Source organism: Oculina patagonica, chromosome 12 (assembly GCF_052425735.1).
Source record: "Oculina patagonica isolate OP01 chromosome 12, crgOcupat, whole genome shotgun sequence".
In the NCBI taxonomy this organism is placed as follows: Eukaryota; Metazoa; Cnidaria; class Anthozoa; order Scleractinia; family Oculinidae; genus Oculina; species Oculina patagonica.
The window spans coordinates 19332814-19356133 of NC_135769.1; the positions used below are offsets into that span (position 1 = coordinate 19332814).

The window sequence follows — 23320 nt, forward strand, 5'->3', positions numbered from 1 at the left end:
CGAATGCTAAAAATAGATTGGGCGGATACGGGTCACGTGACGAATCAATTGAGCCAATCGGAATTCAACTCTTGGATTCACTTGTCTTCTTGAGCCAATCATTTACCAGATCGTTTACGTAAAGCAAGCTATGTTTGCAGGCAGGAGATTTTCCAAACTGGGTCAAGAACAGAAAACCGCCATAGAGAAACCCCAAGAAAACTAGAAATGTTACTCTGTAGTTTTAATACTACTCCAGGCTTGAATTCTGCGTGTTATCCAATTGTTACGACTTCAAGCAACAGTTTTCTTTAAAACCGTTACAGAAACTAATTTAATTTCTTGCAAGTAAAGCATTTTGCGTTAGTAGCTAAGGAAGCCGTACTAACGCATTCGATTAAATACTTACAAAACATGAGGTCATTTCATGTCGGTCGTCCAGACGAATTCAGATCTCGCAAAAAATGTTAGACAGATGATGTCAATGAAAATTCTCTGACGACGAATAATTGTTAAATAGTAAAACATCCGGTAAAATTGCTGCAGTGTCATCAATCGAAAACTCTAGTGACATTTTAGTTCAGAAAACTCTTGGTTTTCCTGGGTTAAAAACTATGTCAAAAACTGTGATTCGTGATACGGCATCGAGACTTTGTGAGTTGTGTGGCTTAGAAATGCTCGTAGACCGTGAGTATTGTTCACCCGGGATTGTTCAGAACCGCCAATTTACTGAAGACTAAAGAAAAGACGATCTATGCAAACGCCGACAAATAGATACATTTTCATTTTTGGATAAGCATCAAACTTTTAACTAATTGGATCCCCACGAAACCCACGGGCTATTCTAAAAACAGAAGACTAATAAATCACATCGAGTCTGAATTCGAAGGATAAAAAAATATGAATTTATTTTTGTTCAACTTCCTTATATATAATGCTAAACGTGCTTTGGCCGGATATCTATGACGTGGTCCTTCAGAGATCTGTCATGTCTGTGTCGAAACAAAGAATTTGATTTGAATAACAATACATGTCAATTAGTTCGTAAACCGACTTATTTCCTCTAACGGAAATTGTCAATTGCTTATACTTGTAGAACTTATATTTTGTTGATATCGACTAATATCTTCATATCATATCATGGTTTATCGTTCATATTGGACTACCGTGGTATAATAACAAAAATATATGTGAGAATCCGAGCCTGAAGGAAACTCAGCAACCGTGACAAGGAAGTAGTGAAGGAGTTCTCACAAACTCCGCTCTCGAGTGTTAACAACAGGTTATGTGTACATTAGCGGTCGGTGAGAAATGACGTCAAAACTCGTGTTGTATTACGAACGCAGCCTTATTAAAATACCCAGGTATCCAGACAGAAATCAAGATTTTATAGGAATTCAAACGTTATAAAGGCTTTCTATCGGCTAACTTTCGGTGGTCTGATTTTCTGGGGTGATTATTGCTTGTGGAAGGCTTGTCACTTGAGAAGGGCTAAGAGGGCGGTGCTTCGACTGTTTTCAATATTAAACATGTGCTTCGTAAAAATTTAAACGAATGCAAATCAGGAAACCGTGACCGCTGAGCAAGTCGCGACCAAAAAGACAGAACACAAACTCTAAAATAATCACGAGTCAAAACATTTGGCACTGAGCGAGCGAAACAATATACATGAATATAAATACATAGAAAAAAAGTGAAAGGCATGCAAGCTGTTCGGTTTGACGACAAAGAAGTCAAAAGAAAGGAATGTAAACAAAAAACGTAAAACAAAATAAAAATGAAACATTATTTTAAACGATTTTGGAGTTTGAAACACAAACTTGAAACCATTAGATTAAGGAATATGAACCGATAGATGAGGAATAGCTAATTAAAGAGACTAATAATGATAAGTCGTCAGATTCAATTAAAATTCTAATGAATTTACGAAGAAACAGCAGACAAGAACTTCTTATGATACAAATACAAACACAAGAATTAAAACTAAAACATGTTTAAGTAGATCTGCATCCATCGTCAATTTCGACTGCATGTAATAATGTTATACGAAAACGATTTTACCGGCAACTTGGAAAAGTACTCTGTACCCTAATTTACGTTACGCAAGATGAACATGCATGTTGTAGTTTCACAGTTGTGTAATTCAGCGAATACGTCAGACTCACAATGTAAGCTCGTGATCCTTAGTTTATGTTTAGTTTAGTGCCAGTTGAGGCCTTGTCGAGTTCTAGTCAACAACTTGCATTGATGAGTTAACCCCCAGAAACGGCTGTTTAACAACACGACTGCCCATTCGTCGGTATTCTTGGTTTGCAATCACGTGACAAGGCGGCCAGGTTGGATGAAAAAACAATAAAACATGTTTTTGCGGAATTTGCATGATAAAATAGTTTGGTTCCCAACGGAGGAGAACGCTTTGTTCCTGTCATCCAACATGGCTGCTGTGACGTCAGCTGCAAACCAGCAATATATAAAGACATCGAAAATAAATGGTAATTACGGAATTACAACATGGAAATGAATGAGTAAAACACAATAGTGATAAAAAGGCAAAAAAAAAAAAAACTAACCTTGAAAACTAAAAAAAAACCATTTTGTTTGTTTAGAGGGTTTTGCCCACCCGATGTGCATGGCCTCCTTGATTTTCAGTTGAAAGGGCATAGAATCGGTGTCGAGGATTAAAAAAAATCTTCGATCGAACACGAAGCTTTGCAGATTCTGACCCTGGGCATTGTTTTGTTGGAAGATGTGCGAATCATTGTTATGTAAATGACATTCGCAATAACAAGCTATGCATACTTTATGATGATTTCTCTAGCGTTCTCATCCTCGGAGACTCAATGGCAGTTAGTGGGAACGAGGGAAAGTCGAAACTGTGGGAAAAAGCGGTCCAACTTTTTCTTCACTGATTTTTTTTCCCGAAGTTCGGCTTTCTCTCTTCTCAGCTAGTCTAAACAGTGCTCTGCTAAGCCTTAGTTATCTTAGGTTGCTTGTGGTTAGCCTTTATTTATTGGGGTTTATGTTAGGAGACTTAGGATTTGTTAGCCAATTAAAAAATTCAGTATTGTAGCAGCTGCATCGTCGTCGGTAGCCTAGTGGATATGTTTCCCGCTTGGTAATCCAACGACCCGGTTCAAATCTTTGTAAATTAAAAAAAAATATATCATAAGTGTGAATAATACCTCGGGACTGCGTGGGTTTAATGAATGCAATCATTGGCACAAGTGTGAAGAAGTTCGTATGCAGTGATTTGTCGACACAACTACGACAATCACATATTGTTTACAAAACTTTCACTTTCACAGCCACAAACAGCACGGCGAAACTGACCAATCAGTTTTAAGGACCAGACAACTTACACCAGCGACTGACAAGGCTTTTCACTTGACTCTGAAAATATCTTCAGAAGCTCAGCCAGCAAGTGCTTGTTCTACATCTGGTCGATCAGTTCGTCGCACTAGATAAACTACTGAAACTACTAGGGTTCGAAAAATAGGCCATTTCCGAGTTACCATTTACCTCTGTTTCAAAACGAGTCTACGTGCGAAAGCATTTAAATGAAAATGAGTTTGATTTGCATGAAAATGGACCTGTAGGTGAAACTCATTTTCTTATGAATGGTTTCGCACTTGGACTCATTTTGATAACAGAGGCAAAGGGCAAAGGGTAACTCGGAAATGGCCCATTCACTTTCTTGTTTATCTAACTCTGTGGCGAGATCAACTTGCTTCATGTATATATCTACTTGAAGACATCGGTTAATCTTCCGATTGCAGTTTTCACATACAAAAAAACCTATTAAAACGATAGCTGCTGTTACCAGAGCATGACCCTAAGCTCAGAAAATGCTGCGACACTCGCTTCAGGCTCGCTTAGCTCCGGCAACAATATAGTGTATATTGTGGGTAAAGGGTGAAAAAAATTGCATGATGATCACAGTTTTGCTAGCCTGCGAACGCAGACCTATTTCCGGCTGTCGTTTCTGCGTTTGCAGGCTACAGTTTTGCTCGCGCTCGAAAACATGGAAATCTTAACTGAATCCTATTGGTTAAAAGTGCGCGTGCATTTTTTTTCGCCTTTGTTGCGTCACAATGCAAATCATTCTGAGTCTAAAGGGGAAAATGATCAGACCGGACGTGTTTTTTCTGAGGAGCCGGAATTTGCTGTTTGAAAAACACTTTAAACTGAAAAACGAAGCAGGAAGTTGGTTATAAAAGGTAAGTTTATCTCTTTTCCCTGTGAATCAATAAGTTGTCTTAAAACTCGTAAAGACGTACAGTTTTTGTTTCACTAATCTTTCCGGAATAGTTGCTTAGTGGCTTATATTAAAAAAGCGATGAAAAGCGAATTTTTGTGTTTAGAAACTAAAACAAACCGGATGACCACGATCTTTTGTTTTCTTGTTTTCTTTCGCTTTCGAAATTTTTTCCGTGCAGACCATTACGGACTTTGTTAAGAAGTCAATTAAATTTGCAGGGGCCTCTTATTGGAACTCATTAGACAATGAGGCCCGCCTTGAAGAATCTTTGGCGGGTTTCAAAAGTTCATTAATAGAACATGGTTTTTAAATCTGTTGTATCATCTAGGGACTTTAATGATTTAGCGTAGTTTATTGATTTCTTAATTTATTGTTATTTTCATAAGACACGACCACATCAGCTATTATGCTGCAATATTTATCGTGTGTAAATAAAAGCTATTATTATTATTATTATTATTATTATTATTATTATTATTATTATTTTGTACGGTTTCGTCGTTTCAGAACACTTACCTTTAGTTTTAATTTTTCAGTTTTCGTCCGTACGTATCTGGCTTCGTGACAGTAAATCTGAAATTGCTGAAATCAGTGCAAAGCCGTACGTATAGGATTGCGATAAGTTTCTCATCTTTAGTCGGTTTTGTGTACAAAATGCTTTAGAGAGAAAAGCTTTCGCTGGCAGTGGCAGCTCGCCTGCAAACACAGACATTGTTTTGGATAATGGTGGAAAGTTAATACCAACACACAAAAAGGTGTCTGCGTTTGAAGGATCAGCCATTATTTGAACAAGTACAATTCAGTATTTATCACTTATTCAGAGCCATAAATAAATTGCGCCCGTAAACACACAAGAACTGCATCATGAAGTGAGCTCTAAGGTATCGTTCAGGTAAGAAACTTACTGCAAAAAACAAGAGAGCATAAAATCTCATCAATGATGTAACACCAACAGTTTCTAAATCGTTTATTAGCATAGCTGTGTTATTGAGAAAACCAGTGAAGCCCTCTCGTCTTAGCAATGACCAGTGAATTCTTTCCTAACCTTCGTGCAAGCAAAACATGGATCACATTACTATTCTGTAAGGTATCAGTATGACTCAATTTCATTTACCGGTAAAAATGCAAATTCTATTTTTAAAATCACTTCCTAAGAAATTTGTGGTCTTTCTTTTGGAAATAATTTGAAAAGAGTTTTTTCTATTTTTGAGGTGGAGGGAATAAATGATTTTGATTTTTTTTTATTTAATACACTTTATTTCAAACACATAGCACTACATTACAATATAATTTACTTAATCAAGTTACAAAACTTTACACAGCTTTCACTATACATTTCAGATAGTCTACATTAAATTTTGAATTTTAATTACCGCCAACTAAGCGTTGACAAGTTCCCGTCAAGTTTATTTTTTCCCGCGAACGGCAAAAAATCAACTTCTACCGTCTGCCATTCGTACGCGGAAATGATTGTGCTTGTCGTGAATGTGGGTATTTTCCTTATTTTTATGAGGGATAAATTTAAGAATTCGATAAAAAGGTAACAGAATGAAAGGCAAGCTCGCGTTTACCTTCTAACTTCACGCTTAATCTCTCTATTGATAACTTGAACACATAAAAGGCAGGTTTTGAGGCTTCCGAAGACCTTCCGAGGCAATGTTTACAATAACGTGTGCTAAATTTCAAAGCTGTGAATCTAATTATGATAATTTAATTCGCTTTGATCCAGCGCACGAGACACAAAGCCGGAGAACAATAAGTACTAATTACTTGTACAAAGAACTTGAAGAAAAAATTCTTATATTTCGTTTGTTGTCGGCTTCAGTCGTCGCAGTTCCTGCATACTTTTTAAATAAATACATACATAATGATTGCAGAAGGGGTGTTTTCTTGTAGCTTTAATTCGCTGAATTTTGAACATCGATCCCGCTAAAACTTGTTAAGGAAATTAGAGGATGATGGAATAAACTACACTCTTTTTAACTCGGAAAAGAGTTGTAGTGGGCGAAGTGAATTCACTCCTTCACTCCATCACTCCTTCACTCGTTTCCTGTTAGACATATGCACGCAATGCGTGCAAGTGTTTTAAGGCCTCTAGAGAATTAGACCTTTTCTCTGATACCTACATTTCTTGTTAAATTACATAAAATTAACATGCTTAGTCACCAACCGAAATATTGTATTAATGTCAGTTTCTTGAAATAATATTATGATATTTTTTCAGCTATAAGCCGAGACCGTAAACCTTTGGTTTTTTAGAACCAGTTAGAAAAAAACTAACCCAAAACACTCAGCTAAAGATGAATTTATTTCAGTACGATTTGGTGAAAAAATCGCTCGACTTATAGCCAATGATATTATTATTATTATTATTATTATTATTATTATTATTATTATTATTATTATTATTATTATTATTTTTCGTTACCTTCAAATAACAAAAAGGAAAAATAAAAAGAAAGAAATCAATTTACAACAAATAGGAACTCTATCTCTTGGCCTTTCGGTCTGCTCTCGATCCGTATTTGATGACAATCAAAGTGAAGTAAACAGAAGTTTGGAGAGTATAACATCATTTGTATTAGCAAACCTTTATTTGTCAGTGTGTTGTTTTCGATTCTTGTTTCATAATAACTTTTCCGAGTTTAGTGGCTTATAGCCACTTTTAGTTATTATTTAAAAGGTTGTTGTTGTTGTTTTTCCGACCGAGGCTGAATATTATTATTTTTCTTCCGATTTTAGGCTGAAAATATTCTTATGAACATTCTTAAATAATACCGTTTGACATTTCTGTGTTAGCATGTATTGGGGTATCAATTACAAGTGTTTGGTGTCCAGATCTGTAGCGTGTTATATTGTGCACATGTACCATTGCTTTTCGTTGCAGCCAGCCGCAAGATGTCGCGTCAGACGACACTTGGCCGTTTTGACATTCCTCGCCGAGATACAATGACGGAAATGAAAATACCTGATTTTGTTTCAACTGAAAACATATTTAATTGTTTTGTATTTACAAATTTTCAACTGAAAATGATATTCTTTTCAAAATTTCAGCTTCGGGTTTATTCTTAAAATATTCTCAAAATTCGCAAATTTCAGCCTCGATATTCTTATAAACTAGATTCTTTTAAAATAAAAAAGAGTGTAATGATTGTCGCTTTACTGAGAGATGGTCGTTTACTGTGGTGTTACAAGCTCTTGAAAGTTTAACTGCAAATAATGCGATTTTTGTGTCCAAATTTTAGCTAGAATAGAGCAACGAATTAAATGGCTTTATAACCTTGTGATAAACCATAGCCTCTTTTGTGTTGTGGCAAGAACGAAATTCCCTAATTCAAAAACTACTAGAAATTATTAGCTTCTAAAAGGGTAAAAATGTGAAATCTAAATTTTGAACCGTGCTATCTTCTTTTTAAAAAGGAAATTTCAAAATTCGTTCTTGCCAGAACACAACAGAGCACATCAACTCCTGAAATTCTATATCGGCGGAGCAAACTTGGACTCAAAATTGTAGGTTTTAAGGTTTTCGAAGACCTTTGGAGTGTCAGTAAATAAGGGATATACATTTAAGCCGTGAACCTAATTATGATAATTCGCTATGTTCCAGCGCACGGGACACAAAGTTGAGAACAATAACGTGTAATTAATTACTGTATACGAAGAATACGAAGAACTTCACGAAATTTATTCTTATGAATATTCCGTTTGTTGTCGGCTTACATGCAGTCGTCGCAGTTCGTGCATACTCTTTGAGGCACTGTTTACACGGACGCGGTTTCATTTGTAACCGCATCGCATTCGATGTGGTTACGCCTTTCGTTTACACGGCTCCAATCGAGACACAACTGAAACCGGATCGTTTTGCAAACGCTCTCAACAGTGGAGCTTTTTCAAAACGATACGGTTTTATTGGTCGTGTAAACGGCAAAACCGCATCGATTTGAAAACAGTTTAGTGTTTTGCCACAAATTGACGGGATCGCGAAGAGTAAACATGACGAACCTCGCACAGAGTGCAGCGCTTGCTTATACAATCATGCCACGTTCGAAAACACTTTGAAAACGGTAGGATATGTTTCGTGTAAACACTTCGAAACCGTGTCGTTATCTTTTTTTTACATTTTTGTTGCGATTACAAAACAAATTATTTACAAACACACTACTAACTACAAACTGATAAAACATACGTATTACTACTAACTAACACTAATTACAAGTTACATTTCACAGACAGCCAGACTATATTAATTTCAACTAAGTGAATTTAACTTACTAGAACCTATAACTTCTTTTGACTAATTAGTTATGTGTATACCCTATACTGCTTTAAAAATGTCATGTTAACAATAGCATTTTACAATAACATTTTCTGTCACTTTTTGTAATGAAAAGCTTCTTTTTTGTTCTTTTTCGCGATACAAAGCTCTAGCTTTCGAATTTGAATTGCTTTGGCTTTCAGTAAGGAAAGCGATGGTTTGATATTTTTGTTACGGCAAATATATATAGTATATTTACCTAACAGAATTAAATGGTTTAACAAATTACTATCTGGAATGTTGTCGAAACAACCAAAGAGGATGGTTATCTCGTCAAGCTTATCAACTTGAATGTTATGATTGTTTAGAAATGACGGCAGACCAAAAATCTATCATATAAACACTTTACCAAAATATGCTACAGAGTTTCTTCGTGATCTCCACAAAAGGTGCATAACGGGGAAGGAATTAATTTCATTTTACATAAAATGCTATTTGTGTAGAGGATGCGATTTAAAATCTTGTATCGAAAGGCACGCGTTCTCGTGTCAAGAGTGACTCGACCAGGCAATTGATAAATATTTTTCCAGTCCAAGGAGTTGGAAACATTATATAAGGAATCAAACGTAGATTGAGCAGTTAGTGGAATTTGGACTCGTTTAACCAGGGCCGAATAAATCGATTTAGAACTCATACTAGTTATATCTTCATAGCCATTGTCGGAGACCGTTTTATCGATTTGGTTTGCATCTTCTCCATTTTTCATAAGAAGTAAGTTATCGTTATCGATGCGGTTTCAAGGTCATGAACCGTGTTGATTAATAACCGCGTCCGTGTAAACGATGCCTGAATAAATAGATATATAACGATTGCAAGGGTGCGGCGCGACCTTAAGTATGACGTCATGTAACTGAGACTAACCAGAGTTAACACAGCCAATATGACGTAGAAGTCTCTAGAGGAAGCCGAGGCGATAATTGCAAATGCCGAACATAAACACATTTACCTTTACGCTATCGCGTTTTATAATTAATTCTCAGGTTCTTTTTGGTATTCCCATTCAACAGTTTCTTGGTTTCAGCATTTTATTCTGCGTTCCGACGTCTACGCTTGCTCCAGGAGTCGTTTCGAGTCAAGCAGTCATTTTCCGCTTCGAGGGCTGCACGTCGATTTAGCGATGAGCGCTCATGGACCCTCGTGGCTCCAATAGATTGGTCAAAAAATGGCTAGACGCAAGCTCAAGGACAATTTTCAAAACTAGCTTCCGCGTGCAGTTAACAAATAATTAGCAGAACTGCTGTTCATTAGGCGAACTAATTAATTGGTAACGAAAACTTGGATAGGCCAGATAGCCATTATGTCAGCCTCACTTTATGCAGTCTAAATGGCAGCAAGTTCGAAATATACATGCTCTTCTTTTGAAAGACAAACAAACCTCACGTACGGTGTGAAAACACTTGAAAATATTTAGCAACTAAAATTGCCTATTGACTTGCTGTTCGAGATACATAACATCAAACTCAAGCATCCAGTTCAGCTTCCTATAAGTTTGATCACTGGATTGAAGAATTCTTCGGGCGATTTGTTTTTGACTGGTCCTTTGAAGGATTGCGATGTATGACAATAGTTGTAAAGCTGTGCACCGTTCGGAAAAGACGCAACTGGAATGATGTAGGTTCAAGGTACCAAATTTTGGGTTTGTTTCAAGTTTTGCAATTTCAAATTACTGGTCGCATTTATTAACTATCAAATGGTCGCAGTTATGTCGCGTGATCTAAACTCCCTTTATATTAAAAATACTTATCTTCCGTTCGCTTAGACAAGACTCGAGTGGTGGGAAAATAAAATGTAAATATAAATTTCCTAACTGACCACTCACCCAATGAGGCTTTTCAAGGCCAATGTGAACAAATACTAAAACAAATATTGCAAATAAACATTAAATCCCAACTGGCGTGAGGCAGGCCAGTTGGCTATTTACAAACGTAGCCGGGGATGGAAACTCGGGACTACCGAGAACATATCCAGCTTGTGGTCAGAGCGAGATTTAAATCCGCGACCTCCGGATTTTAAGTCCACCGCTCTAACCACTCGAAAACTTGAAGCGATTAATCGTATTATCTATGGCTGTGTTGCTTGAAGCAACATCTCTTTTTTTGAAATTGGAACGCGTTTCAAAACACTTTTTTTCTATTTGAACTGAGACCCTAGGCCAAAAAACGACAATTGTTTGTGGATGATTATAAAATGCAAATTGTCATCACGTCATAGTTTCCGTGGAGTTATCTGCCAATACATATAATTAAATCACTTGGTGTCATCGATCGCAGAATTGGAAGAGCTTTTCTCGTCCGTAACTCCAAAATAATTATTGCCGTAAAGGCACGCACGTTTTAAGTTCGTTTAAAGCCACATTTGAAGCGATTTAGCTGAAATGTTTCCAAATAGCTGCTCTACAAAAGTGTCTCCGATTTTTGACCTGATTAAAAAGTTTTGGCTTTGTTTGTTAAAGGATATCACAAGGTTTCGAACATCAAACTTTAGAATGATAATGATAATCAATTTATATAGCGCATTTTTCATACGCAATGTTCAAATGCGCTGTACACATACTGTAATTTACTACACAAAGGCCAGACCACAACACCGGGAACTTCGTGCCCTACTCTTTGCGAATAGTGTGTGGGTTCTTTAACGTGCCCTGTTATGAGACTGAAGATACAGGAGACGGGACCTACGGTTTATCGTCCTTTTCCGAGAAGACTAGATTGTCTAACCATTTGCAGATGTAATTACAAAGGCAGCACATTCTCCTCAGTTATTTTAAGACCCTGAGTGTTGGTCCGGTCTGGGGTTCGAACCCACGACCTCCCGCACAGCAGTCCGGCGCCCTACCAACTGAGCTAACCAGGCGGCGGTTAGAATAGTATACAACCACCCTGGTTAATTCATAAACCAGTGACAGCGCTCAGCAAAATTAAAGCAAAGAAAGTACACACGCCCAGGGGGGGTACTCTGGGATCAAAGTGACGGGGATGATCGAATGGAGGCAAAACTCAGGACCCCAAAAAATCCGACATTACCCAAAAAAATCCCTGGACCAAAAAAAACGCCCATAAAAATCCCTAGTCAAATTACCCCTAAATTGCCAAGGCCGCGCTAAGGCACTTTAGTTTGATTTTAATACCCAAAAAAATCCCCTATTTCAATCAAGTCACCCAAAAAAATACCTGCCAAATTCTCCTACCCAAAAAAATCCCGGAATCGAAAATTTCGACCCCAAAAAAATCCTTCGCACATCCCCGTCACTTGGACCCCGGAGTACCCCCCTGGGTACACACGATTACATATTAGTATTGTAGTTAGTTTTCTTTTAATAAACGTTGATAACAAAATCTGTCTAAAAATCCAAAGTACCTTTTCTTTGATATTGTTTACATCAAATTTCTTTCGTTTTTTTTTTTGCAGGTCTAGGATATTGGACAGCAATGCATTTAATAGTTCTTAGATCTTTTTACATTTGTTCACTAATTAAACATACGTATTAATCTGTTTAATACACATTATTAGTGATTGGTATACGTTAAGTTTTATTAATAAATAAAATAAGCAAAAAACTGCAGAGGCAGCTAAATTTAACGTAGGATTCATGAACTAGCTTTGCTTTCAAGTGACAACACTAGTGGGAAACAACAACAAAACAAACGAACTGTCATGTTACAGCCCGTATAAATGACCAATAACAAACAGCAACTTTTAAGTTAAAACACAGACGAACAATGACAGAATGAACAGGATACTTGATGAAGGCTCTCAACGAGTAGCTTTCGTTAAGTTGACTTGCGTCGTACAGAAAGACAGGTCACAACCCATTTGTCTTCTATTTCTGTTTAGACGGGTAATTGCAAGTGGTTTCCTATAAGAGAAAAAACAACTTCCAAAATACTAAGCCTGCCTTACGAAGAACCTAACATACTGATAGCTAACGAGCCAACAACAGACCAATGTGCATCAAGAAAACAGGGCGACCACAAACAGAAAGAAAGTACAGTTTTACAAATTACAAACGGTCACATTTTTGGGTTGCCTGTGTAAGAACAGCTAGAGAATAAGTTTTTGTGTGGCTTATACAAAGTATATCCCGCACATTGTCAACGGTGGCGATTATTTACTTTTTTGTAACTGTTTCTCTAATCTACATTACGACGAGTAAGGAAACTGATTTGAACAGGAAGTCAAGAAAAGAAACTGAGAAAAAGAAAACCACAAGGAGGAAAAGAAAGTAATCTTCAGATGATTTCTTTTCTTCTTTTTTGCTTTTCTTTTTTGAGATAATGGAAACTTGATAAGAGAAGAGAATTAAATTCTATTCAGTGATGTTTGTCGCAGCTATTCATCTGTAAGGAAACGACACACCATCGGTTCACTTGCTCCTAAAAATGAACAGAAAAGTACTTTGGTGAATTGAGTATTTTGAAAAATTTGCTACATACAAAGAACGGCTGACTCGTTTTTCGAACTCTGTCAAGTGATAGTTCTTTGTCTATTTTGACCTATGTTTCCACTGTCTCCAACCAGAACAAGAACCTTGTAACGAAAATTTATTTCTATAAACAACCTACTAAGTTAAAGTCAACAGCAGTCCAGAAGGTAACCGGTCGTTTCGCTAATCGACGCTAACGATCAGTTCGCTAACGTCTCGTACTGATGTAATTTTGATTTATCGACTGCAGCGTATTGCAATAAAGCCTGCCCGACGTCTGTTACTTTTTACTCAATGTTTTCACTCTAGGGAGTGAAGACACTGAATATTTCTTGTTCTTTATATGCGAACGATATTTTATAGATTAGCTATAACTTACGGTAACGTTATTACTAGTATTATAATTATATACTTTTTTAAGTACCCCCAGTTACTTTTTACAAGCCTGGTAAAGACTGCTTCGAGCCTAGTGGCCCATACAGGCCGGAGCTTATCCCAGTTTCCGTAGCATTAAGCGACTAGGAGTATTGCTACTCCCCCCTGGATGGGATGCTAGTCCATCGCAGGGTTACCCCCCAGCAGTAAGTTCGCCGGTACCCATTTATACACCTGGGTGGAGAGAGGCACTGTGAGAGTAAAGTGTCTTGCCCAAGAACACAACGCAGCGCCCCTAAGAGGCGAGCGCGCTAACCATTAGGCCACCGCGCCTCCCACTTTTTACAAGCCTGACACTTCAATAAAGTTTTCACTGCATTCATTTCAAACTAGGCCATTCATCTATTTTTGTTTTTGAGTGGCTTGTGAACTTTGCTGTTTGAATTGTTTCAACAAGTTTGAGTGATGACATATTGTAACGTATTGAAAGTTGTTTACTGTACATATAATTTATTGTGGGTAGTGTACTATAACCGTATTGTAAATGATGTTCTGTACATGTATTAGTAGTGTATTTTCAATATATTGTAAATGTTGTGTACTGTCAATGTTTGAGCAATGAAAATGTATCTAAAACAGTTTGAGTTATGACGATAACAAAGTTTTTTTTTTATTTAATTAAAAAGAAGTATATAAAAGCACTACTAACCAGGGTATTCCTCGCCACTAAACGTATTTATTATCCATTCACAGGCATTCCTACTTTCCATTCTAAATAAAAAACAGCAACAATTCCAAAAATAAATTTTCATCAAGTCTTCTTTCTCTTCTCTGAGGCAGGGAGCTTATTAAAATTAAAGGTTGTTTTTAAAAAATTAAAGATGACAACAACTATATTAAGAAGTCTGTTTCTTGCACCAAAATGGGAAGATAATACTCATTAGTTTGCTGTGACTGTAGGTTACATGTTATCATTAATGAAAAAGATAAACAATTCTAAAACTTGAATTATTTATCCTGCTTCGATAAATAAGACATTCAGTTAAGTAAAAAGCAAACCTAATAAGTGATGTTCCTAAGCTTATCCCTTGACCATCTCTTTCAATGACACATGCTAGCACATCGCCATAGGGCTTAAACAGATCAACTAAATCCTAGAGAAACAGACATACACCTAATTAGAGCTGTTTTGAATTTCCTGATTGTTGAAAGTTGTCTTCTATAAATTCTATAAATTAAACACTTGAACTTTGGCGTCATCATGATGATGGCTCCATCAGTCTCAGTAGACTATGGATGTGACACCTATAGGACACTTTTTTTCCTCAGAGATATTAGTCATTCAGGTTACCCCATAAATCGGTTAATTCAGGGTGGCATGTCCAGAGGCACTCAAGAGGATGGGCCTGTAGTGAGCATGTGCCCTTTCTTTCATGAAAAAGGGACTGAGGTGTGCAAAAACAATTTTTTGGGGGCAATAAAAGGGGTGGGGTGGGGGATGGCCCTTTAGGCCTCTCTGCTAGATCTGCCACAGACTCTGAAGGCATGTATTTCTAGCACATCAGCAGTGTCAAAGACCATGTGTGCTTGACGTGTGAGAGAATTATTATGTGCACCTATTTTTTATCAGATGTATGCCAACTTATCACAGATCATTTACAAAAATGAAGGGTTATGTCAGCAGTCTTGATTGTTGACACTGAACAAGAATCACTTATTAACGGTTTTGCATATGAGCAAGTGACTTTCACCTTGGCTAGTGGGTGAGAAATTATTTCCATCACTGGAATTATAATATATAAACAGCTCTCTGCTGACCTCTAAAAGAAAAAGTTTACCAACCAACATCCAGGGCCAGCTGATAGTTTGTAGTAAAATAGTTTGAACAAATCCATGACTCATTGATATTTGGAACAATGAATAGCAGATGGGATGTTTCAATGACTGCTATATCTTGGTCTTTATTCAGGTTATCCTTTATTTTATTTTACTGACCAACCTTTTCATTAATGGCGGAAGGGAAATTCTCAATAATGATAACATCACTACCATCTGACGAGAACAAGTCTTCCTGCAGAAATAAGCAGTAGTTCAAGAGAATATCATTGCTGTCCAGGTACTAATACATAAAATGTAAATACGGTAAGAAGTTTCCACTGTACAGTCGGGGGAACAAGTGCCAGTTGATGGTGGCATGACTTCTCCGAGAAGTGACTGAGCCTGCGGTTTTTGTCCCAGAAGTTGCTAAGCAACATGATGTATTTATACGCGTGACAGCCAGGGTTTTCAAAACAAGCCGGCACCTGTCAGAGTTCCACCGGCTACATGATTTTATGTCACTGGTTACTTTGGCCACAGCAATCAGCTTGCGAGAAACAAGCTTGGCTTGTCACAGCCGCCTACTCTTCCAGTTGCTGACACCTACTTCAAAACATTTTGAAATCCCTGGACAGCTTTCAGATTACTCCTGACCGCTCACACTAGTTTTTGATTAGATGAAAAAAATTTAGGAATTTTTCAATGCTTGAATGAAGATTTGCCAAAAACTGGCACTTATTTGCCCGACTGTGTAAATAGATACACAGTTGAGAAGTAGATACTCGCCTTTACTCCTGAGCAAAACCCAGGTGGAGCAGAATTTGAAACAGGATCATCTGCTGATGGTTTTGAGGCTGTCTGCTGAGATGTGATGCCTTTTCTTGATTTTGATTCATTCTGACCTTTCTTTACCCACTTGGGTGATGGAGGGGTGGGTTTAGTGGCCAGCAATGGAGGAAATGATTCTAGTTTCTAAAAGAGAAAGTTAATAATATACTAAAATGTTAAGGCAAGGACATTGCTGTCTCTTTGTTTCTTTCTCTGTCAAGCAGCTTGCACCACTACAGTCTTTTTTTTTTTCAAGAGGGACCCCTCATATATTATAAAGTCAACTTGTCAATTCCTATTTATAATATTAGACACATTGATTAGACCACTCATAAAATTCATACAAAACCATATCTGGGATAGCCTCCAATGCAAACTTGACAAACCCTAAGAGCGTCTGCGTAGGAGGCTATATTTGAGACCAAGTTTGTCCAGGACAGTGGTGGCATATTTTTTGATAATGTCATAAGTGGGAATATTGCTGATGTCATTTCCTTCTTTTGCATGGTTCTTTCTTTTAACTTTTACTTATTTGACGCTTTTTGTCTATATAATAAAAAGAAAAAAAGACTGCATGACAGATTTGAAGATACACTCATTTGCTGTGCTCACTTGAAAAATATTGTTTTTACCATTCCAAAATATAAAAACTTATATCCTTGTGCTCTCATGTAATATCCTCTACATGTTTATGCACCAATTTTTCATACTAGATTATTAATAAACTTAAACAAAATCCTCTCTCTACGAACAAATATAGCAGTTACACAAATAATCAGACAGGACATAAACCATTAGAGAATACTCGAAACTTGGGTTCACCTTAAAAAGTGATAATTCTCTTCAAAAGGTCTAAAATTTAAAGTGAACAAAACTTTTGAAGACAGGATAAAAGACAGGATAAAAGAACACGACAGAGACATAAGGCTTGCTCATACACAAAACTCCGCAGTTTCGGAGCACGCAAACGAAACGGGGCATATTCCTTTATGGAATCAAGTCAAGTTTATCGATCGTGACCCTCACCGATACACACGCAGGGTCAAAGAGGCTATCCAAATAAGACTTCATTCTAATAACATCAATAGAGATAGCGGAATTGAAATTCCTGAAGCATGGATACCTACGATCAGAAAGCATAACAGCCGTTCAACTACAAAGCAGACCTATGAGGGAACACCATCTGTTAGTCGGAATAATGAGGATCGAAATGTACCAATCACAGCGAACCAACGTGCATAAATAGCGACGCCTAAACAATCGACCTCATCGCCTGATGAAGACTAGCAGTATTGCAGTCGAAACGTCGCGATCAACATCTCAAAGCGATTCTATCGTGAGACAAACGAATAAACGTTCATTACGTATCTCGTAGTCTTTTTCAGCAAGGTGAGCTCCATGTTGTCATGTTGCAGAGTCGTGCTCTAGCAGAGCGCAGGTGCCACACGCGACTTGCCTCTGGGCAACTTGTATAACTTTGCTATCATGAAAGCTTTTAAGAGCTGGGCACCCAAGATTTCTTACAGAAGAGCCTTCGGGCACCCTGCAATTATGCTAAGAGCACAGCCTTTATGTGTAGTCATGTGAAAACAAGTGGTTGAAAATGGTGGATAATTCTTAGCCCCATCTCTATTCACCTTATTAACATGTGTCAGAACTCTCTGTTGCTGAGGTGTAAAACGATAGGCACCATTCTTGTTAAAAAAAACGAGAGACAAATAAGCTGTGGGGTATTCTTCAAATTAGCCTTTCATTCCGGTATGTGAAATATTGAAATAAATTGTACACAGCGTGCACAGTGCACAGTTATTGCTTTTAAATTCTGTTCTTTGGCAGCTTCAAAAAACACTTTTTAATAATAAATTACTAAATTTAGGAAATAATAATCATATCTAAAGAAGATAATACATTACATCGATAACATTGGCAGGTTTTGTCGTTGTTTTTTCTCCTGGTCTTCTCACTGGAGGCGAGTCTGTAAGCGCACGTGCTTTCATCACCGAAGCTCGCCCTCGACCTGTGGCAGGAGCTTGCGCGGTGTTTTTCTCCTTTGTTATTCCCAATGCGGCTTTAGGAAGATTAAGAGAGCCGATATCTTTCAGTGGTTTCCCTCTTCCCTGTCCTACTGCTGGTATTAGTTCCGTTTCCTCGGGCATTTTAGAGGCATGGGCGTCAATAAAGAAATCCGAATCCCACGTCCTCCAACGGGACGCCATCTTGAATGTTTACAACAAATTCACTCGTCCCAATCCCCCTTCATACACCTGACGTGCACAGGCGTTCCGTGACACCTTGAAGGAGTGGTGGTCACGCAATACAAGTCACGAAGTCCACGAACGATACATTCTTCATGATTCTTCATGCAAACAAAAAGCAAATAAATTGAGCAGTGGAAACACATCATTTTTTATTGGCAATACGTCGTCTGGATGATTTTGGATAAAGACTGTTTGAAAATTGGTGCATAAAGTGTACGCATGTCCAATCAGTCAAGAACTGTGCAAAAATCTTGCCGGCAAAAACGTCTTTCATCCACTAGTTTTCTAAAACAAACACTTTCTGCGCAGCTTCACGTGTTTTGTATCAGAAAAATAGAAAATGCGCTCTAGTTTGGCAGAAAATTTTTTATTTGTTTTTAGGGGGCAAAAAACTTGTCGCATCTTCTTATGGGAAAACCCGACTGACCATGCGAAAAAAGGGGGACATCTCGTAGTCTACTTCCACCCCCATTCTGTCAATTTTTACTTCTCTTACTGTTTTCTGACAGTAGCCTAGTCTTCAGCCGTCTCTTTTCCACAAAGCGCACTATGCGAACGACAGTGCAAGAGAGACAGCCAAAAAAATAAGAGGGGAGGGGGTGGAAAGGAAACCTTCCTTCACCATCTTCCTCCTTTCCTTCCAAACCTCCTCCGCTTCTCCCCATTCATTTTGGTCACCAGGCGTGCGCTCGGCACACTTGGAAAGAAAACGACTGCTACGCAGGGTACACGTCCCGTAATCCGTTTCCATTCAAGCCATCCGCAGCCAAAGATGCTCGTTAACAGTTTCAGTGCCCTAATATAGCAATTTTTAATGAAAATGGACTTTTATTTTTAGGTTTCCTGCGACACAAATATAAATTTTGGCTGTTCAAAAATCTGCTGAAATCTGTGACACAACTACCATTTTGTGAACATGTAAAATCACCACACTTTTCAGAAGCAAAACCGTTTCACACTCCACGCAATTTTTCACGACAGAACTTAGTTTGCAGTCGCGAAAACCACATGCTATGTCGCAAAATTTCAAATAATGAAAAGTGTACTACACGCGCATTCATGACTATTTTCTACTCTCCACGATCAAATCAAAGAACGCTAAAGCTTGTAGAAGGCAGTCGCTTAAGTCGTCCTTCTTGTCACACGACTTGAAATAATTCACAAATTTTGGCGACACCTGAAGAAGTGGTTTGTTATTGCTCCCAGCAAAACTGCCCGGCGGGTTGCTGATAAATGATTCAACGAAATCTTCACTCCCTTCCATTCCTTGCTGTTCTTTAAGAAACTGTTCACACTGCGTTTCGAAAGGTTCCTCATTTTTTCTGTCCCGAAACAAGCTCTCCACTAAATTTACGGCAGCTCTCTTTTTACTACCCCCAGCTGGAAGACAGAAATGTTTTGAAGTGTGCATCGGATCAAATGGTATAACTAGTCCAGGAAGTAAGCAAGTCAACATGGCTTCGAAAACGCGAAGGTGCACGGCAAAGGGGAGAAGGGACGCGGTTTGTTTTCCTATCCGATGACTTTGCATCTCAACCACGTAAATGTCCGTCTTGGGAACCTTGTTGACAAATTCTTGAACCTGAAATTCAATTCACAAAAGTCAACCACAAAATGATAAAATCCTAACCCATGTTTAGTCTCAAACTAAAGCCCCAGGCCGGGTCGCTCGAAAGCCGATTAACACTAACCCAGGATTAAAAATTGATCAAGGTTTCAATTTCTCTCGTATAAAAGTGTTTTTACTACTCACGTTTTGTGGAGTTTGAGATTACTCGACGTCAAAACTGGAGGACAGAAAGCCTCAGTAAAAAGTTACTAGTAAAAAAGTGACCTCAAAATTCATGCTAATAATGGATTAGCTAAATCATGCCGTTACTTTTGGATTTAGCAGCCTTCCCCCCCTTGCTACCTTCAGATGGTCACTACTATCTGGTAACTAAAACGTGTACCATACGTTGGCCGACCCAACTTAGTCGACCGTTTGGCAGTCTTACATTGACAAATTAAAACTATTTTTTCCATAATCTTATTAGCCTGCGAATACAGCCGCCTCTCATTCACGTCCCGCAATAAGATTATAATAAGATTAAGGAAAAAATAGTTTTAATTTGTCAATGTAAGACAGCCAAACGGTCGACTAAGTTGGGTCGGCCAACGTATGGTACACGTTTTAGTTACCTGAAGAGGCGGCTGTATTCACAGGCTATAATCTTATATAGAGAGCTAAAAAGGATAAATCTTGCTGGAAATTTTTCCCCATGCACGAATTACTTTCCAAATGAAGGAAACCTCGAAAAAAAAGTTTTTTAGAAAGAAAACACCAAAGAAGTATAATAAACCAAAAACAAATAATGGTGGTTATGACTGAGGATGTGCCGTTTTCAAGATGTCCCGTCTATGACATAGTGGATACGTGTAGCTCCTTTAGGCACATTTAATGTGTTGATAATAACTACACTGAAACTGCAGCTGAAACCATGTGTGATGGCACAAATGGTTCTTTTTACTGGTTTCCAGCAGTATTTGATTGCGTCATGTGCAGTTGCCTTTTAGGAAGAACACACCTAGCTGATCATGACGATAGCTGTGCGAGGTCCAAACCTGCAAGGGACCATATCTGCAAGGAGATTTGGACCCCAACAAGTCTAAACCAGAGATCCAAAACTACAAGGACACAAGGATTCAAACCCTGACCTCAAATGGCAGGCAGAGGTGATCACAAAAAGAAAAACAGTGAATTTCTGTGTGCATGATTTATTTCATCTTGACAGCATCGTAAAATTTTAAGGATAGAATGCAAAACAATGAAGCATGTGAGCTTACCAAAGGTCTAAACACAGCTGGATTGTATGGTTTGGGTTTGAGAATCTGGGCCCGTGACCAGCCCAATACCTGCTTATCTTTGTCCATACGGACCCACGCAGCATTCTGGAAACCAATATCTATAGAAACAATCTCTGATATCACCTGAAAATGCAAAACAAACAACAAAAGCTCAGGGCTGGAGTTAAATACTCACTTACCTGGCAGGCAAGAAACAGATTTTTATGACTAAATGTGACCTCTTGGCAAGGGAATCTTGTAACCAGCTTTAACAACATATCCCTAAATTTTTTATTTCTTTACACTCAAATTTCTAATAATAATTTATGAATTAAACAGGATATAAAGGATAAAACTTTCTTTGCTAGTTTTTTCTTCATCAAAAGAACTGATAACTGTATTACCGGTAATTAACTTTAATCTTTATCTTAAAATGTATGTTACATACAGCTGTAGATATAAGTTTATGTTATAAACAAAGAAAACTGTAAATGGTTTCTCACAGAACTACTCTCCTAAACAAAAGATCTGAACTTGTCACCAAGTGAGGGCACGAAAACAAGTTCTACGCAGCCAATCAGAAACAGGATCGCCCCAACCATCCCCCATGAGCTTAGTTAAAACTGTATTCCGACCGCCTCTAATGGCACAGTCTGATAATCGCTTTGTGCGTGAAACTCAAGTCGCTGTCCATACAGTCTCTATCTTTTAATTATAGTAAGGTTTTATTACTGGTATAAAATTATATTATAAAATGCAGTGGAACACAGTCAAGAAAGGTGTTAGGGTTAAGAGTTCCAGTGGTACATCCCCAACCCCAAATTCCAGAGTACATACACCAAGGTTGTACTCAATCCATATTGTCCAGATTAAGGGTTGATACTCTACCAAAATGGTCCTCATGTGTAGCTTAAGAGATATGCATATGTTACCTACCTCTTTTCTGTTACGGGACAACAGTTCCTGGATTGATTCAAGTCCTTTAGAGGTCTTTTTCGTAACAGCTGCTAGTTCCCCAGCCTCTTCAAGTTTCTTAAAGAATGCTGCACCAAAACCCTTTATTTGAAAGAGTTCTTCTATGCTTTGGAAAGGTCCAAAATGTTCACGATATTGTACTAGACTAGTTGCTTTACTTTTTCCAATGCCTTTGGTGTTTGAAAGATCTTCTAAACTACGATTGTTGAGTGCCTTTAAAATCACCTGCAAAATTAACAGATTTTTTCAAAATACCTTATTATAGGAAATTGACGCTTGTGTTAATTAAGGTATTTGAAATTAATGCGACTTAAATTAACGCGAATTGAAGGAAAAATTACTTCCCAATAAAGGAAATTAACGCGAAAGAGGGGGTAACATTTCAAAATGAAGGAAATTAACGCGACAAACACAAAGGGAAAAAGACTTGTTGAGACAACAGGAACAAGTTTACTTTAACACAAAGGAGACTGAGCGCCTCGAGCGTTTTTCACAGTTTTAGTGATCCGGCAGATTTCCACCCTGATGAAATAATGTCTTTTCATAAGTGTCAAGACGTCTGGACTGTATCGAGAAATTGGTTCCAAAATGATGGAAATTAAGGTCATGGAAATTAGCGCTCCACTTAATTAACGGTGTGGAAATTAACGTTAACAAAAATTAACGCGACTTAAATTAACGCGAATTTTTGAAATTTGCGTTAATTTAATATAATAAGGTAGCATTCTTCATATACAGGATAAAGGTTACTCCAAGCAATTGCATTATGTGCCTTATAAGTAGACAACAAAATACAGTAGTTGCGTAGTAACAGTTACATTTCATCTCAAGACTGTAAATGTGGCATACAATGAGCCAATCTTACCCCATCACGCATCTCACACCATCACTTTCTCTCACCATGACTTAAAAGCCAGCAGAGAACTATGCCTTTTTTCCTGAGTACACTTTTGTTCTTGGCACTCCTTGCACTTTTTTGATTGTCAGTAGGTTTTTACATCAAAAATAGGCTTCTCTCTGAGATTTTTGGGGGGCTTTCCTTGAATCTCTCAGCCTCTTACGCTCCCCATAACTTCCTTTAAAATCTAAGTTTTAAATAGTTTTCTAAGAGTGGGTTTTATAAAAAGTTAAAAGTGTTTCCTGAGGTAAATCAGTAGTGCATTAACATCTTTTGATCTCTGAATATTTCCTAAAATGTAACACACTGGTATTTTTTATGTGAGTCAAGTGAAATATAATAGATTTTCTAACTGATGGGAGAGGGT

At 37.8% G+C, this 23320-nt stretch overlaps 2 protein-coding genes across 3 annotated transcripts; both read right to left on the reverse strand.

Annotated features, from left to right (window-relative positions):
* Nucleotides 1-12227: 12227 nt before the first annotated feature.
* Nucleotides 12228-18307, reverse strand: LOC144631912 (uncharacterized). 2 transcript variants are annotated; one of them, XM_078490488.1, is made up of 6 exons: nt 17910-18307; nt 15955-16140; nt 15350-15421; nt 14410-14504; nt 14060-14121; nt 12228-12925 (listed from the first exon to the last, which is right to left on the reverse strand). In XM_078490488.1, exons 1-6 carry the CDS (start codon nt 18210-18212, stop codon nt 12882-12884), a joined length of 762 nt encoding a protein of 253 aa, XP_078346614.1. In that variant the 5' UTR covers nt 18213-18307; the 3' UTR covers nt 12228-12881. The 2 variants fall into 2 exon arrangements, with proteins under 2 accessions (XP_078346614.1, XP_078346613.1); XM_078490487.1 differs by having other exon boundaries at nt 15350-15417; nt 15951-16140.
* A 689-nt stretch (nt 18308-18996) lies between these two features.
* Nucleotides 18997-22932, reverse strand: LOC144633471 (transcription elongation factor, mitochondrial-like). The gene is made up of 4 exons (XM_078492333.1): nt 22921-22932; nt 22017-22280; nt 21081-21224; nt 18997-19836 (listed from the first exon to the last, which is right to left on the reverse strand). Exons 1-4 carry the CDS (start codon nt 22930-22932, stop codon nt 19318-19320), a joined length of 939 nt encoding a protein of 312 aa, XP_078348459.1. The 3' UTR covers nt 18997-19317.
* Nucleotides 22933-23320: the final 388 nt, after the last annotated feature.

Excerpts from the sequence above, each read along its gene's own strand:
- LOC144631912 (XM_078490488.1), bottom strand. The coding sequence starts at position 18,212 with ATGGCGTCCCGTTGGAGGACGTGGGATTCGGATTTCTTTATTGACGCC. Across the intron at positions 14,505-15,349 it reads CTTCCGCCATTAATGAAAAG|GATTTAGTTGATCTGTTTAA; the intron begins GTTGGTCAGTAA and ends CTGTTTCTCTAG. Across the intron at positions 12,926-14,059 it reads TAGTGGCGAGGAATACCCTG|GAGCAAGTGAACCGATGGTG; the intron begins GTTAGTAGTGCT and ends GTTCATTTTTAG.
- LOC144633471 (XM_078492333.1), bottom strand. Across the intron at positions 21,225-22,016 it reads TGTCCCGTAACAGAAAAGAG|GTGATATCAGAGATTGTTTC; the intron begins GTAGGTAACATA and ends TTGCATTTTCAG. Across the intron at positions 19,837-21,080 it reads CAGCTGTGTTTAGACCTTTG|GTTCAAGAATTTGTCAACAA; the intron begins GTAAGCTCACAT and ends ATTGAATTTCAG.